Source organism: Ipomoea nil, unplaced genomic scaffold, assembly GCF_001879475.1.
Source record: "Ipomoea nil cultivar Tokyo-kokei standard unplaced genomic scaffold, Asagao_1.1 scaffold0268, whole genome shotgun sequence".
NCBI lineage: Eukaryota > Viridiplantae > Streptophyta > Magnoliopsida > Solanales > Convolvulaceae > Ipomoea > Ipomoea nil.
Genome location: NW_017616696.1, coordinates 4,520,005 through 4,537,089, shown reverse-complemented (window position 1 = coordinate 4,537,089; position 17,085 = coordinate 4,520,005). Strand labels below are relative to the sequence as shown.

Below are 17,085 nucleotides of genomic sequence, written 5' to 3'. Positions count from 1 at the left end.
ATGAAAATAATTATTCCTTACAGTTTTATTTAATTGTTTGATTTAAAATTTCATAGATATTATAGAAAAAAGTTTGTGTGTAATAGTAATTTGTGCGATTTTAAATCGATACAAATAAGATGTGGTAATAAATATTTTATCATATTTATTAATGATAGCACATGTTATTGCTATGTGTATTTGTTGAAAAGTAAAGATGAAGCCTTAGAAAAATTCATTCTTTATAAGAATGAAGTTAAAAACCAACATAATTGTAAGATTAAGAAAATTAGAATTGATCGATATGGTGAGTACGAAACACATAATGGTGATTTCTGACAGGAATGGCAATGTGGTCCCTATCCCTGCCCCCGAATTCACCCCTACCCCCCCCCCCCCCCCCCCCCCGCATCTTCGTCCCTGCGAAAATTTTTCATGAACGAGAATTTCACGCCCCGATTTTAAAATATAAATAAAAATTGTATACACTTTTAGTACACTATAAAATAATATTTTATTTAAATTATACAATTAATTTTTAAATTTATATATTTAAATGTCCAATTAGCCTAACATCCTATTATCTCAAAAATACAACTAGTACAAAATAGTTTTAAAAAAATTAAACAATACATAAAGATTCAAATTGTTCAAATTTTAAGTCCTTAACCAAAATACCAAATATCCATACATAATAACTTGAAAAAAAAAAGGAACAAAAAGTCCAAATTAAATATTAGTAATATAAATATTATTCCATCTGTCACATTTTGCATGTCATGTTTACTATTCATTGGTCAAACCAACTCTTTTTCCATTGGTTATTTTCTTTAGTAATATTTAATTATTTTAAATTTGATTTTCGTGCTTAATAGTGAGTCGTTATGCTGTGCAACCGTGTGCACCATGCAAAAACGACGTCGTTTTGACGTCCGTTTAAAAAAAAAAAAAAAAAACAGTTTCGATTGCCGTTAACGACGTTATGTTGTGCATAATTTGAACTATACATTCATAACTTCATAACTATACATTCAGAATTGCATAACTACATATCCATAACTTCATAATTATACATTCAAAACTGCATAAATACACATCCATTAACTTCATAACTATACATTCAGAATTGCATAACTACACATCCATAACTTTATAACAATACATTCAGAATTGCATGCATAACTACACATACATAACTTCATAACTATACATTCAGAATTGCGTGCATAACTACACATCCATAACTTCATAACTATACATTCAGAATTGCATAACCACACATTCATAACTTCATAACTATACATTCAGAATGTGAAATTATAACTTCATAACTATACATTCAGAATTGCATACATAACTACACATCTATAACTTCATAACTATACATTCAGAATGTGAAATTATAAAATTATGAACATATGTTTACATAACTAACGGCAATCGAAAATGACTTTTTTTAAAAGTAAAACGACGCCGTTTTTGCAACCGTGTGCACCATGCATGGTGCACACGGTTGCACAGCATAATTTGCCCTTAATAATACTTTGGGCCGTCAAAATGGGCTTAGCCTGTTTTGGCAGCGCAGTCTTTGAATTTTATGGCTCGTAAAAATTGGCCCCTTCTAAAATAGCAAGCTTGGCGGGCCGACGGGGAGCCTGCCAAACCCGCCTAGTATGTATACATTATTAATATTAGTGTGTGTGTGTGTATATATATATATATATATATATATATATATATATATATATATATATATATATATATATATATATATATATATATATATATATATATATATATATATATTGATACTGCTAATTGCCACGAACGCAGTAATTAAGTAAACATGAGGCCAATTAAAGCAAGTAAATATCTTTATTGATCACGGTGAAGGCCCTAAGTACAATCTACTTGGTTGCTCTGAGTGCCGACTGACTGCGGTCGGGATTCTCTAACAACAACCTATCGATCGTCCCAAAAAGTCCCTCACACTGTAGCTACAGTGGGTATTTATAGCTGCTGAGGGTCGGGGCTCTAAGCTTGGCCTTCCGAGCACGCTGAGGGTCGTCTGGGAGCCGACCGTGCTCGAGGAACTCCTTCAGATCGGTGATCCAATTGTCCTCTACCGGTTGGATTGGATTGACCGGCAGGCGATGGATGCTATGTCTCGGGATCACCAGAATCCGAGCTATCTTCGACATGTGTTCCGGGGCGTCTTGAGCCAATTTGGACAAGATGTCCGCATCGGCATTATCCAATCGGGGTATGTGCCGGACGGTATACCCCCGGAACTGAGCAAGCTTTTCCATGGCTAGGTCTCGGTATAATTGTAGACGCTCTCCATTGACTTCATAATCTCCGAGAACCTGCCCGACCACGAGCGCGGAATCTGTTTGAGCTCGAATGTATTCAACCCCCAAGTCCCGAGCGCACTGTAAGCCATTGACAAAGGCTTCGTACTCGACTTCATTGTTAGTCAGATGGAACTGATACATAAGAGCAAAATAAACTTTGAATCCTTCCGGGCTCGTGACCACCACTCCTCCTCCTGCTCCTTTCTTGCTACTCGACCCATCGGTAGCCAACGACCACCACTCAGCCTCGGGATCCGCAACCTCAGGGGGTCGGGTATCCCGTGCGGTGCACTCGACCAAGAAATCAGCAAGGGCTTGACCTTTGATGGCTGGTCTCGGTCGGTATTCGATCGCGTACTGGGTCAGCATTAACGCCCACTTGACTAGGCGACCGGATGATGAAGCAGTTCGGAGGACTGGCCCGATCGGCTGATCGGTCAACACGCGAATTGCTCGACCCTGGAAGTAGGGAGCGAACTTCTTCGCGGCAATGTATAAGGCGTAGACGACCTTCTCTAACCAGGAGTACCGGAGCTCGGGACCATGTAGCGCGTGGCTTACATAGTACACCGGTCGCTGGACCCCTTCCGGATCGGTTCGGCACAATACTGCGCTTACTGCACGATCGGAGACGGCGAGGTATACGTCTAGCTCTTCTCCGAGCTCGGGCTTTGAGAGCACGATTGGTGACATGAGATATTCCTTCAGCTCATCAAAAGCCGCTCGGCATTCTTCGTCCCAGACGAATCCATTAACTTTTCGCAATACCTTGAAGAAAGGTAAAGCACACTCGGCTAACTTAGAGAGGAACCGGCTGAGAGCTGCAACCCGACCGGTCAATTGCTGGACTTCCCGAACGGTAGAAGGTGGTTGCATGTCCATAATCGCTTTTAATTTGGCCGGGTTGGGTTCGATTCCCCTCTTGGTCATCATGTAGCCGAGGAACTTGCCGGTCTGACCCGCAAATGTGCACTTGGTCGGGTTCAGTCGCAGCTGGTACTTCCTCATGATCTGGAAGCACTCCCGGAGATCCCGAGTATGGTCGGATCGGTCCCGAATCTTGACTAGCATATCATCAATGTAAGCTTCCATCGTTCGACCTAGCAAATCGGCAAAGAGCATATTAACCATCCTCTGATAAGTCGCTCCCGCGTTGCGAAGGCCGAACGGCATCACTCGGTAGCAATACAGCCCGTCCGGGGTCACGAAGGCTGTCTTGCTCTCATCTTCATGGTGCATCATTATCTGATGATATCCTTTGAATGCATCCATGAAGCTCATCAACTCGGCCCCGGCCGTCTCGTCGACCATCTGATGGATACTCGGTAGAGGATACGGGTCGAGCGGACAGGCCTTGTTGAGGTCGGTGAAATCTATGCACATCCTCCAAGCTCGGGGCTTCGGAACAAGAATAATGTTGGCCACCCACTCGGGATAGATCATCGGTCGGATGTGCTCGATCGCCGCCATCTTCTTGACTTCTTCTCTGACAAACTCGCGGCGATCAGAAGAAAGGTGCCGGGTCTTTTGTACGACCGGCTTTGCTGCAGGATCGACGGCTAACTTGTGACAAATTACCGATCGATCGATCCCGGGCATGTCTTCGGGCCCCCACGCAAAGATATCGGCGTACTCCCGGAGTATGGCCAAGATTTCTGTTCGAAGCTCGGGGGTGAGGGCCCGACCAATTTTGATCTTCCTGTCCGGTCGGTCCTCAGACAGGGGAACTTCCTCAATTTCCTCGGAAGGCTCGGGTTGTTCCTTCCGATCCTTAGCCTCCTCCTTGGCTATGGTGTTCACCCGGGAAGACGGACCGGAATCACGTCTATTGACCGCTCGGGTGTAACACTTCCGGGCGGATTGGACGTCGCCGCGGACTACGCCGACCCCATTGGGGGTGGGGAATTTCATGCACAGGTGGGGCATAGAAATTATCCCACCGATCTTCATAATGGCGGGTCGGCCCAAGATAATGTTGTGGACGCAATGGAGGTTGACCACAACGAACTCTAGCTCCGTCTTGATCGACTTTGGGGATGTGCCGATCTCGACCGGGAGTATTATCTTCCCTTCGGGGTAAACAAGAGCCCCGGTAAAACCTGACAGTGGTACACCGACCGGAGTCAGCTCCTTCCTGTCAAGTCCAAGTTTCTCAAATACGTCCAAATAAAGGACGTTCACACTGCTACCAGTGTCCACCATAACCCTCTGGACATCCGTCCCTTTAACGTCAATCGTGACCACGAGCGCTTCCATGACATGGTCACCGCTGCTCGGTTGATCTTCGAGGGTGAAGGTTATGGGCTCCATCTTCTGCCTCTTCCCGGTGTCCCGGGAATCCACTATGGCGACCGGGCAGTTGCCCCTCGACCGGGAAGCATCATCCAATCCACCAAAAATGACGTGGATGGTCGGCTTTCCTGCTGGTCGGCTGCTAGATGGAGGGTCAGAGTCCCGTCGGTTATCGCGACGATCGTCTCTTCGGTCCTGACCTAACCGATCGGAGCGTCCATCCCGATCAAAACGATCGGAGCGGTGATGGGAACGCCGGTGATCTCTCCGATCGGTGTTCCTCTTGGTGTCTTCTCTATTCCCCACACACTTGTCCAACTTCCCCAGATTAAGCAAATCCTCCAAGAGTTGTCGCAAATGGGTACACTCCTCAGTGTCATGCCCAGCACATCGATGGTAAGCACAATGCTTACTTTTGTCGGGGCCGTCTCGATCGGGATGGGGGAGTTTGATGAGATTGCAGGACTGAGCGTACTGCATGGCCTCCGCTGCGGATCCGTTCAAGGCCGTAAACTCACCAGGCCTGGTGCGGGATCGGGGATGGTCATCACCCGATCGGTGTTCCGCCCGGTCGGTCGGTTTACGGGACGAAGACCCGACCTCCTGCGAGTTCTTTACGGCATTCGCCTCGCCGGCGTTGGCATAGTCTGTAACCCTCCGAAGGGCCTCCTCATATGTGGCCGGGGGGTGGAGAATGAAGTCCTGGTACAAATAACCCGCCCGGAGGGAGATGTGAAGCATGTGGGTGGCGGTCGCATCATCCATGGGCTCAACCTCCCCGACCGCCGCCTTCCATTTGACAAGGAAGTCGGTCAAGCTCTCCCCTTCAAGCTGCTTGGCCTTCTCCAAGTACATATAGGACTTCTTCACCACCTTGGAGGTGATGAATTTCCTCACGAACTTGATCGCCAAGGCATCAAAATTATCGATTGAGCCCGGCTGCAAAGTTCGGAACCATTCCGCCGCTCGACCGGTAAGCGTGGAGTAAAAAGCCCTACACATTACGGCGTCTGATACGCCCTTCAGCATCATATTGCCGTAGAAATCATTGACATGGACCTCAGGGTCCGTACGGCCATCGTAACTTTTCTCCCCAGAGACCTTTAAGTCAAGCGGGTAAGGCTGAGCCATCACTGCCGCTGTAAAAGGCGTCCGGAGTAAGGTCGATTGGTCGACCGGGGGTGTTGCAGGGTGCGCGTTTCTGAATTGCGCAAACTCCGCCTGGAGGTTGTAGAGCAATCCTCGGGTCTCGTTGAGCTCGGCGGCTTGGGCAGCTTGGGCTGCATCCCGAGCGTGTCGTCGTCGATGAGATCTCGACCCGCTATGCCCGGATGAAGCCTCCTGGCTGGCTTCCTGCATTTGTACGTCTTCCGGCTGGCGGTTCGGGTCTTGGGGGCCCAAACGTTGCCGCATCTCCGGTCGAAGACGATCAAAAGCTACCGCTCGGGTAACTTCTTCGGGGTCCTCCACTTGGGTGGGAACCTCGGCTGCTTGCTGGGCCTGCCGTGGTGCCTCCATCGCATCAGCACCCCCCGACCCCAACAGCGAACGAACCGAGCGTTGAGCCCGGGAAGCGGGCTGATGCTGCGGCTCTACTTGTGCGGCCGGGTAGACTGGAGGGGCGGCGGCTGGAGCCGTGTACGCAGGCGTATAAGGTGGATAACCAACCGGGAGCGTGTAATACATCGGTTGGCCTGGCCAATACCCGTACGGGTGAGGTGGGACCGGGTATGGATACTGGCCGGGATACATCATCGGCTGTTGTAGATATGGCTGACCGGGTGTTGGGTACCCCGGTTGAATGTAGTTCACCGGCTGTTGGCCGGCCGGGTATGTGTTGGATGGATGTGGTGGTGAGAGATTGAGGTTGAGGTCCATCGTCTGACCTTGTTGCTGTGTTTCCTGGTGGTCGGATGAGCTCGCTTGCATCCGCCTGGTCGTCGGCAAAAAGGTTTTGTGTCCACGGATACATTGTTGATGAAGGACCGGGTGCTCGTCAAGACGTTTGCTTTCTTGCACGGGTCCCCACAGACGACGCCAAAATGATACTGCTAATTGCCATGAACGCAGTAATTAAGTAAACATGAGACCAATTAAAGCAAGTAAATATCTTTATTGATCACGGTGAAGGCCCTAAGTACAATCTACTTGGTTGCTCTGAGTGCCGACTGACTGCGGTCGGGATTCTCTAACAACATCCTATCGATCGTCCCAAAAAGTCCCTCACACTGTAGCTACTGTGGGTATTTATAGCTGCTGCGCCAGAGACACAAATCCGGTCGTTCGGCATGCTCTCCACGTAGCCACCACGTGTCATCCTCCCGGGTGCCCTGTCTGTCGTCGCAAGGAGCCGCCACGTGTCCTTTGTCAGCTCTTTCGCCAAAGGGCTACCGCTCGGTGGTCGACACTGCCGCTCGGGCAACTCCCGGTCGGACCCCGACCGGGTTCTTCACAAGAAGCCCGACCTATTACCTGCAAAGACAAGAAGAAAAGACAAAGGCACACCAGCCGGGGTAAAATTATGTCGGTCGGGATATTCCCTACCATATATATATATATATATATATATATATATATATATATATATATATATATATATATATATATATATATATATATATATATATATATATATATATATATATATATATATATATATATATATATATATATATATATATATATATATATATTATATTTATTTATTTATTTATTTATTTATTTATTTATTTATTTATTTATATTAAAAAAAGGTATTTTTAGCTCGTCCCCGCCGGCCTGTTTTTACGACGATTCTACTTTTAGTGAAGTTTCTAAATATATAAAATTTATATATTAATACTAAACTTAATATTATGAAAAATTGAATTAAAAATAACTTCAGTCAAGCTTCATTAACCGAACTAGACAAACAAAATGGGGAAACTCCCGGGGATGGGTCGAGGTCGAGGGGTACAATCCCCATCCCCTCCCGGGGATGGGGAAACTCTCTCCATCCCCTCCCCCCCCCCCCCCCCCCCCCTCGTTGCCCAAAAATATTTTCTGTCCCCACCCCCGTCGAGGCGGGAAATGGGTTTTTCTATTTGGGTTGGGTTGAATTGACATCCCTAATTTTTGTGCTAGTGTCATACACGAGCGTATAACACCTTATGCACTTCAATCAAACGATGTTATTAAACGTAAGAATCGCACATTGAAAGATATAATGAATGTGATGTTAATAAGTTCGAGCCTATGGTATAGCAAAAATAAGATGTGAGCTCGGGTGTGAAATGTCGTCCTCAGGGGATTGGGGGTTATGACACGCAATATGCAATCGCAAGAAACAGTGGTCATTTGGACATTCCTAGGCCGAGATATGGTGCCGAAACCAAACAGTGGTCAGTTTTGAATTGTAAGTTTGGAACTTCAACTTCAATGATGATTTTGACCCCTGTGGCTTCCTTTTTAGGCTTTGATGTATTTATAGGAATTGTAGTCCTTTGAGTCTTCTTTCCAATGGAACAAGAATCACTTAATTTGGATACTTCTAGACCGAGATATGGCCCAAAAACAGAACAGTGGCCAATCCATGCGAGAATTTCAGCTTGTTGACACTTGTTCCACTTTTGCCTTGGTTTAATTTGTCCATATGATCAACACCATTGAAAACATCACTCTTTGGCTCCTTTGGAAGTGTTGCATCCGTCTTCTTAGCTTCACATTGGCTCCCCTTGACTCCAAATGCATCCAACATGATCTAAAATCCTTCATTTCTACTCAAAGATAATGAATTGTGCATAATGGATCAAATGAGCAAAATAAAGATCATTTTGAACAACATTGTGACACTTCATAAGCAAAACAAGGTTAAATATGGGGTATAAATATGAACAATTATGCACTTATCAACCTACTTCAAAATATGTGGGGTGAGGCGATTTTGACAAGCAATTACCTTTTGAATAAGGTACCCCGCAAGAAGCTCGATAAGATCCCTTACGAGCTGTGGAAAGGTAGGATGTCATCCTACCAATACTTGAAAGTGTGGGGGTGTCTTGCCAAAGCGGTGTGCTAACATCTAAGAAAATAAAGATAGGTCCTAAGACGGTGGATTATATCTTTATTAACTATGCACATAGTAGTGTTTATCGGTTCTTAGTACATGAGTCTCATAATCTGAACGTGCATAAGAACACGATAACAAAATCGAGCGAACGCACCGTTTTTCGAAGATGTATTTCCGTGTAGGTCCAACGAGAGACCTAGTATGTCAAAACGAACCTTCAACATAGCTATGGATAATGATAGTGGGGAATCTGAAAATGAACTTGAGCTCGAGCCTAGACATATTAAACAGGCTTGATAGGATATATACCCCGGGTCCGAGTTCCCTTTTTTAGTTGGGTCAGGCTCAAGCGGTTTCGGTCCCGGTCTACGGGTCGAAGACAAAGGTAACGGGTCAAACCCGTTACCAAACCTTATGCCTATAAAAGGGCCTTTAAGCCCTCATTGCAAGGGGGTTGGACCCTCCACTCTCTCTCTCTCTAGCTAAGGCTCTCTCTTCTCACTACAAACACACAAGAACAATATATACACTTACATACATGTATATACATCATACTACGCGGGAATTAATACTATCAGGGCTAGAGTTGAAAAATCATTTGGTCTAGATTTTCTAACTTGTTAAAGTATAATTCTAGTACTCTAACATGTTTGTTAGAAAATAAACCTCGAACGTAAGTAGAACGGTAACTTCTACGAAATGACCAATATGAAAAGAGACCATTAAAGTAGATTCAATCCTATAGAATCCTACTTGAAAACCGGTTAATCTTCCTCCAAGTAGTAAGCCTTTGGGATCTGATATGTTAACTACTACATACATATAATATATTAACTATATTAGCACATAATATGTTAATTGTAAGACATAATATGTTATGTATCTGCAATAACATATTAAGTACATATAGTTAACATATTATTTGTATTATGCGGATTCAATTTATTTACAGACACATAATTTATTAATTGAAAGCATATAATATATGTTAATTGCAAACACATAATTTTTGAACCAGGATGCACAATGCAGGGTGGACCTGGTCCATAGTATAACAATTGCAAGATAACAATTCACAAGCCGGATTCGTATGAAATGCACAGAATTTAAGCTTAAAAACACCTCAATCAGAAAGTAGAATCTGGACAACTAAAGTTCATATTTCCTGCAGCCACACAACAGACATTAATCGGATCTACATCTCTATCTGCACATGCATTTGCATTAGTTTGATGATATCCCAAAATTCACAACGGTGAATCAAACCCTCACCCGTTAATAAACATATGGCAATATCCTCCACGGGACAAGCTTACAGTATTCTTCCCAAACTTCTTTATACTTCTCAGCACACCGGGCATCATCCCTTCTCTCCCTCCATATTAGCAAAATAAGAAGATATATGGGATAGAAGTATGGAACTGCAGAGCTGCATAGATATTCATAGTGTACATTTGAAATTTGTCTTGTATATAAGTCTATTAGTGTAATAGAAACTGAAATAAAATACAGATGCTAGTTACCTTATTCCACACGGTAAACTGAAGGAGAGGGCAAGTAACAAATCCCCTAGGTAATTACAGTGCCGTGCAATTCCCCTTCAGAAATAAAACATGTTGACAAAGTTAGAACCATAATTTGAAATGAAATTTCAATCTGTGAAGAGAAGTTGGGAACTTTGTGTAATTTTCTGGAAACCCAAGCTTTCTAGCATTGAAATTTGGCAAAATCCGTTTACATAAATATCCAGCTGCAAGGTGGAAACCAAAAACATGGACCAGACTCATAATCATTTTGTTCGATTACAATGCTAATCTCTATATAGTTATCAGTATCTGACAGATGTCAAGACCGCAAGAAATAATGGAAGTAAATTCAAAAGCTCACCAATAGCCAGAAGCCAGCAATTTCCCCCCAACAACTTTTGGAGGCATCCCCCATATTGGAGCTTTCGGGTTCTTTTTGAAGACATGCTTCTGCTTGTTTGCTCCTCTAAATACACGATACCTTTCCATCCAAAATAAGGTTCCAGATTAAGAGGAAGTTAAACATGGCAAAAAGAACTCCATATTCCATATGATTGCAATAAAATGAGTGTGACACAAACTAAGAGAGGAGACTTCAGTACAAAAATATTTACCCAATCACGAAAGAAAGACAATTGGCAATTACAGCAGCTGTTGTTAGCTCCACTTTGTTGCTTAAAAGCCACCAACCCTGAAGCAAATGAGAAAACCAGTCATCACCACTGTTACATAAGACCCCTTCTCTTTTTCAAGATACAAAGAAGCAGAAATTGGAATTGACGATAAACAGGTGGCCAGGTGGGGCAGAGTAAAGCTTAATGGTAACTGTAATAAATGGGAGAGTCTACAATACATTAAGAGTATCATGCCTCATTTTTTTTTGGCACTACAACATTTCTAATTATGGTACTATATTTTCTTCAGTTAGTTATAAATTATAATCTTAGCCCATAGCATAAACCCAAAGAAATAGTTTGAGATGGTACCATAAAAATTTAGCTTTGATACAATATTTTCTTCAATTTGGTACCATCTTATATTATCTTTATGGATATACTATGTTTTTTACATGCTACCAAACTGAGGAGCATATGGTATCAAAGATAAAATGTTGTAGTACAGAAAAACTTGAGGCACTCATACGGTCATACCTCACAAATCAGGTTGTTATCTGGCTAACTTTAAGTTCATAGGACATTTCATATTAACTAAAAATGTCAAGGAAATCTAGAAGAATAGATTGAAATTTTTCATATTTTCTTGTATTTTGCCAAGAAAGAGAATCTATTTAGAGTTTAGTAAGAAGAGTAATGTGTTGGGTATCAAAGATAAAATGTTGTAGTACAGAAAAACTTGAGGCACTCATACGGTCATACCTCACAAATCAGGTTGCTATCTGGCTAACTTTAAGTTCATAGGACATTTCATATTAACTAAAAATGTCAAGGAAATCTAGAAGAATAGATTGAAATTTTTCATATTTTCTTGTATTTTGCCAAGAAAGAGAATCTATTTAGAGTTTAGTAAGAAGAGTAATGTGTTGGGCATCACGGCAATTTTACTTCGTAATTTACCATATATCTATTAAAAGCATATCTGCATATGGCATTAGTGTATCATGTTAAGATATGAGATGCAACTTCTTTCATATGCGATGAAAAAATTATCTTTCTTTATTATACTTAATTCCTGCAAGTTTCATCACCAAACAATTCAAATTCAAACCTGATTTATCCTTCCATTTCTTCAGTAACAATCAAACTTCACTACTAGCCATTGAATCACTATAAACAGGACCATTTGCAGGATTACACCAGCCAACCAATTAGCTCCTAAAACTTTGAATTAGCATTTAAGCCTTAGGCTTTGTGTGTGAGCTTTCTATGCCAGTTCTACTATCCTATATAAATCTTTTTCAACAAATGAGATTCAATTGTGCAAAGCCATGAAGGAGAAGACCAACTAATTGTCTACGTATATTTGTCATCCATAAGTTGGAAAATGGTTGGTGAATCTGCTGTGGCATATCAAACAATGTAAAAATGGTCTCATATGGAATGCACTGTCCAGATTTTGAATGCCAAAATCCATCCACTTGAAAAGAAAAGATGATAAAGGAGATAATTTTATTATATGAAATTATGAAGACAGAAAGTGAGGATTTCAAATAACTAAAGCACCACTTAATTTTATATACCTGAATGCTGAAGGTGAAAGGGATCCACACTAGATCGCCAAAAACCAGCATGAACCCCAGTCTCTCCGCAATTATATCCCATCTAGAAAGGATGGTCAAGAATAAAATAATTACACTTGCAAATGGGAAAAATAAGAGAATGGTTAAATAATTCCAGATAGAAGGAGAAGTGACTAAAGGAGAAACAATGACACTAAGATATAAAGCTCAAGATAAATGAAGCATATAATTCTAGCATTACCAATGCAAGAAATTGAGCATAAGGAAAGAGGGGAAAGTAAATATACTTACGTGGAGGTAATAAATTCTTCATAGAAGAAGTAGTCGATAATATACAGCTGCAATAAATTGAGAAAATAAGAAGATATAACTGTATAATAATGGAATTTACAAATACACAAAAACATAGTGCTATTAACTTACTGTACAAGATACTTATCCAAAAAAAAAAAAAAAGGAACTTACGGCACAAAATAGCTGGTAGAGAACCATGGATCGGTTTAAGTTGCCTTCTTGAATACATTTTGCAAGAACTGAAAGATTGATAAGTAACCATCCCATCATTCCAGCTCTAACAAAGAAAAATCTACAGAAGAAGGTTTCATTACTTAACAAGCACATGACAATACATTCAAAAGGTTTCATGACATTATATAATAGCACCAAAACAAGCATCAGATTAAGAAAATGAGCAGAACGCTGAGATAAGATACATACTTGAGATCAATGCCCATGAATTGAGGATTAAGCTGTATCCCAAACCACCTATTGAGAAAGAATAGTGCAATGCATCAAATGGTGGTTCATGAAAAGTAATGAGTAGCAAACACACATGGAATGCAATAACAGTGTAAAAACATATATCACTAGAAGAACAAGAGTCTGATAAGATCACACACATTTGAGAAGCACAAATACTTATCAAGAATTAGAAGCATATGTACTCTAGACAAATACTTACTAAAAAGATGAATAAGAATTGTCCACAGTTTACTCTAAAAGCTACCAACAAAAACCAACTCATGATCACTCAGCAGCATCAATTCAAATCTTGATCAGCAAGGCAAGTGATGTTGGATATAAAATGAATAAGCAGAGATGGAGAAAAGACATATCTCATTAATATTCAAATTCAAGTCAAAAGGTAAAGCTAACTTCAATTAAGCAACAATCAATTGAATTACCAGTCATGGATTAAGTTCCTGGTTACATGAGGCTTCAGAGATGAGCTGCGATCTCTGGACTTGCATCCAAAAACATAGAGTGCCAAAGTTGCCTTGCATTTATGGCATAGAGAAATTTTAGGAGAAAATATATTGTACATTTACAAGGGAAAGAGATTTAAAAATAAAAAAATAAAAAAAATAAAAAAAAAACAGACTTTTTAGTAAATGAAGTTCACACATGTTGAATGGTTTAAAATCAACTTAGGCTAGTTGGCCATGAATGACTTAAAGATGGTGCTAGGTGGCAATAGAAATATGAATTTCTCTAAAGAAACTGTTACAGATCTAAATTTCACTGCATTGGGGCAAATAATGAAACCAAGAAGTGGAGACTGAAACTTACCAAAAAACTGAATATAAATGTTGTAGACAAAAGCTCAAGCCCTCTGTCTGCTATTGCCTGCAAGAATTAGGAGGACATAAAGTTGCAAACTTATTTGAAACAATCAAATATGAAAATCTGAAACAAAATGTTCCATTTGATTCAAAGTTTAAGTGATTGTAGCATATCTGAGAGCTAAGATAAAAGCTCGCATGATTTAAATGGCATGCTTATAGGACTATAGGAGACCATCAAAGTTCAGTGTACAAGGAGTAGATGCCACTTTTAAGCAATACTAACTTTCAAGTTTCATTGCACTTGACATTGGCTCTGGTAGACAAACAAAGTATGTTGCTTTCAAACTGTAAAAACTTCCAGAATATGTTCTAAGAAGGCAATATCTACAATCAATCTAATTACAAAAGTAAATGGATTAAAGGAATAGTAGTAACTAGTAACTATACTAGGAAGAATAATTTGGGCATTCTATTTCAACAACACTTCACCAATGACTTCATGTTCCAATCCCTATGGGTCTTAATATACAATCAGTCTAATTACAAAAGTAAATGGAATAGTAGTAACTAGTAACTATATTAAGAAGGAAGAATAATTTGGGCATTCTATTTCAACAGCATTTCGTCAATGACTTCATGTTTCAATACCATGTTACAAAAATAGGTATTAATTACTTCATCTGATTTAAGCTCCAAATTGTATCATTTTCTCAGAACAAATCAGCACAATTGGTAAGAAGCTAGGATGAGCAGATGTTATAAACAGAGAAACTCAATTACTATATGCTTGCAAGATCGAGGATTTATCATCTGCTTAAAACAAAATCAGTGAATTACTTACAGTAGGCGATACAAGACCCATCCATGCTCCAAACCCAAGTAGCAAAACGAACAGAAGAAGCGATAACAAACCTAAAATTCAAGAAAATTCACAAATTTCAATAATAATAAAAAATTCCACTCAAGCCAAAGTATAATATATTACACAAGTATGTACCATTGCAACGATAGTGGAGGCGAGTGCCATCGGACAAGGTGACGCCGGGAACGAGCTTTCCGGGAAGAAGAGATCCAACAATTGCCAGATAAACGAAGAAGGCGAGTAGCATGGCAGCCTAATTTAGCAACACCATTAGATATATATACACATTAATACATACATACAATAGAGAGGGAAAGTAAAGGAAATGGCAGAGACCGAAGTCCACGAAGGGAGTAGAGCGTCGAGCAGGTGATTGAGATCCATCGCCAGATTCAAATTTTCTGTCTCACTATCAACTATCAACTCACTCAGCGTCTCAGAGACCTTATAGTCTGCATTCTGTAACTCCACTAGACATTCAAGATATTAAAATGAACAATAAGCTATGTTGTTACTTTTTTTCTTTTTTTTTTTTTTTTTTTTTTTTAGGTAGATGATTTTAGTAAAAAATATTTAGAGTTAATTTTACAATTACTGTAAATTTTTTAATTTATAGTATTTATATAATTAATTTATTAATTTTTAACTATTTTTAATTATTGATTTATTTGGATGGATGGACAAAATTAATCACCAACTACAATTATTATATTTAAGGAAAGAGATAAACCAACTTAGATTGTCTATAACTTATCAGCTCATACATAAAAGTTGATATTTGAACTCATAATTTTATGATTATAAATTTGTATATGTAATGAATCATAAAACAAAAGCAATAAAAAGAAAGAATGTAGAACATAATTGCAGGGGAAAGAAGAAGTGCATAATTATATGGAGAGAAGAATAAGTGCAGTGAGGGAAGAAGAGAAATTTGAGAGTTTAATTCGTACTTTAAGCATAATACTTCAGCATAATTTATTCCATATTTATACTAGAAAGAAAGGAAATATCTAGTGACAAATTAACAATTCGATCCAATGAATGAAACGGTGTCGTTCTTGGATATTATTTTTTATGTCGGTTATACCGATTGGCTCTACTTCTTGTTCTTTCCTTATATTTCTCAGGGTGTTATATAGTACATTTTCCTCTAACAGATCCTTGTTTATAATGATCAAATACGGCAAATTGAATGTACTACCATACAAGGGTAATTAAAGATTAAATTGTCCATCATCGAGTGCTAATTCTTTGTCAATTTGTTCAAAATCTATGCCTCCTTTGTTGCACTATTAAGGTATATCATATTATTGTAAGAACTCCATAACTTATGAACAAGACTTCTCAGCCCAGTTAGAACAAGAATATGTAAGCACCAAATGCCTTTTCAACTCTCTTTCCAAACCAGATTAACATTCCTGACAACTCCTTTAATTTCACCATTCCTTGATTCCTTCCTGGAGGATTTAAAGTCCCACATCCAAGTGGATAACACTCAATCAATGTAACCCCTTTTTCTTGTTTTAAAAACAATTCACCAGGGACAATAAAAGATATGTAAGTTTTCCATTATTTCACCATCCATAACTACTAACCCATCTATTTGTACATCACAACTATTTAAGTCACCATCCTTGTGTACATCTATAACTCACATGGGTGATTTCTCTATTATAACATCGTCATCAAGCACTTTATGGATCTTAGGATTACTCACCTTGTTCTTGTTTTTGCCGACTTCAAATTTCACCAGTTGTGGAGAAAACTAATCATGGGAAGCTATTGAAGGTATTCAAACTATGGAACATCTATATGTTGGATCCATCACTCGAGAAGCAAGTTTGTTGAGTCCGATCACCTCCAAACATCTCATCTTTCCAATTAGACATCGTAAACTCCATATGAGCCATGAATCTCTCTACCAAATCTTCAGTGGCCTGGAATTTGCATATTAATTTAGATGTTCAAATTTAGTCATCTAAGCTTCTAATTTACTCACTCGAGCTTCCATAGATTAGGGCTCTGATACCACTTGTAATGAACCACAAAACAAAAGCAAGAAAAAGAAGAAGAAATAACATATTTGCAAGGGAAAGAAGAAGTGTAGAATTGCAGGGAGAATAAGAAGAAGTGTAGAGAGGGAAAAAGAGATAAATTCAGACTTCAATTCGTATTTCAAATATAATACTCTAGTACAATCTATTTCCTATTTATTTATACCATAAAGAAGGGAAATATCTAGTAACAAATCACCAACAA

The 17,085-nt window shown here is 40.0% G+C and overlaps 1 protein-coding gene across 1 annotated transcript; it reads right to left on the bottom strand.

Moving 5' to 3' along the window:
• Positions 1-9,741: 9,741 nt before the first annotated feature.
• Positions 9,742-15,315, bottom strand: LOC109149432 (delta(14)-sterol reductase). Its single transcript, XM_019297201.1, has 13 exons — positions 15,160-15,315; positions 14,959-15,076; positions 14,803-14,873; positions 13,966-14,022; positions 13,581-13,672; positions 13,114-13,161; positions 12,862-12,982; positions 12,688-12,734; positions 12,397-12,478; positions 10,814-10,890; positions 10,561-10,680; positions 10,197-10,271; positions 9,742-10,102 (listed from the first exon to the last, which is right to left on the bottom strand). Exons 1-13 carry the CDS (start codon positions 15,205-15,207, stop codon positions 9,949-9,951), a joined length of 1,110 nt encoding a protein of 369 aa, XP_019152746.1. The 5' UTR covers positions 15,208-15,315; the 3' UTR covers positions 9,742-9,948.
• Positions 15,316-17,085: the final 1,770 nt, after the last annotated feature.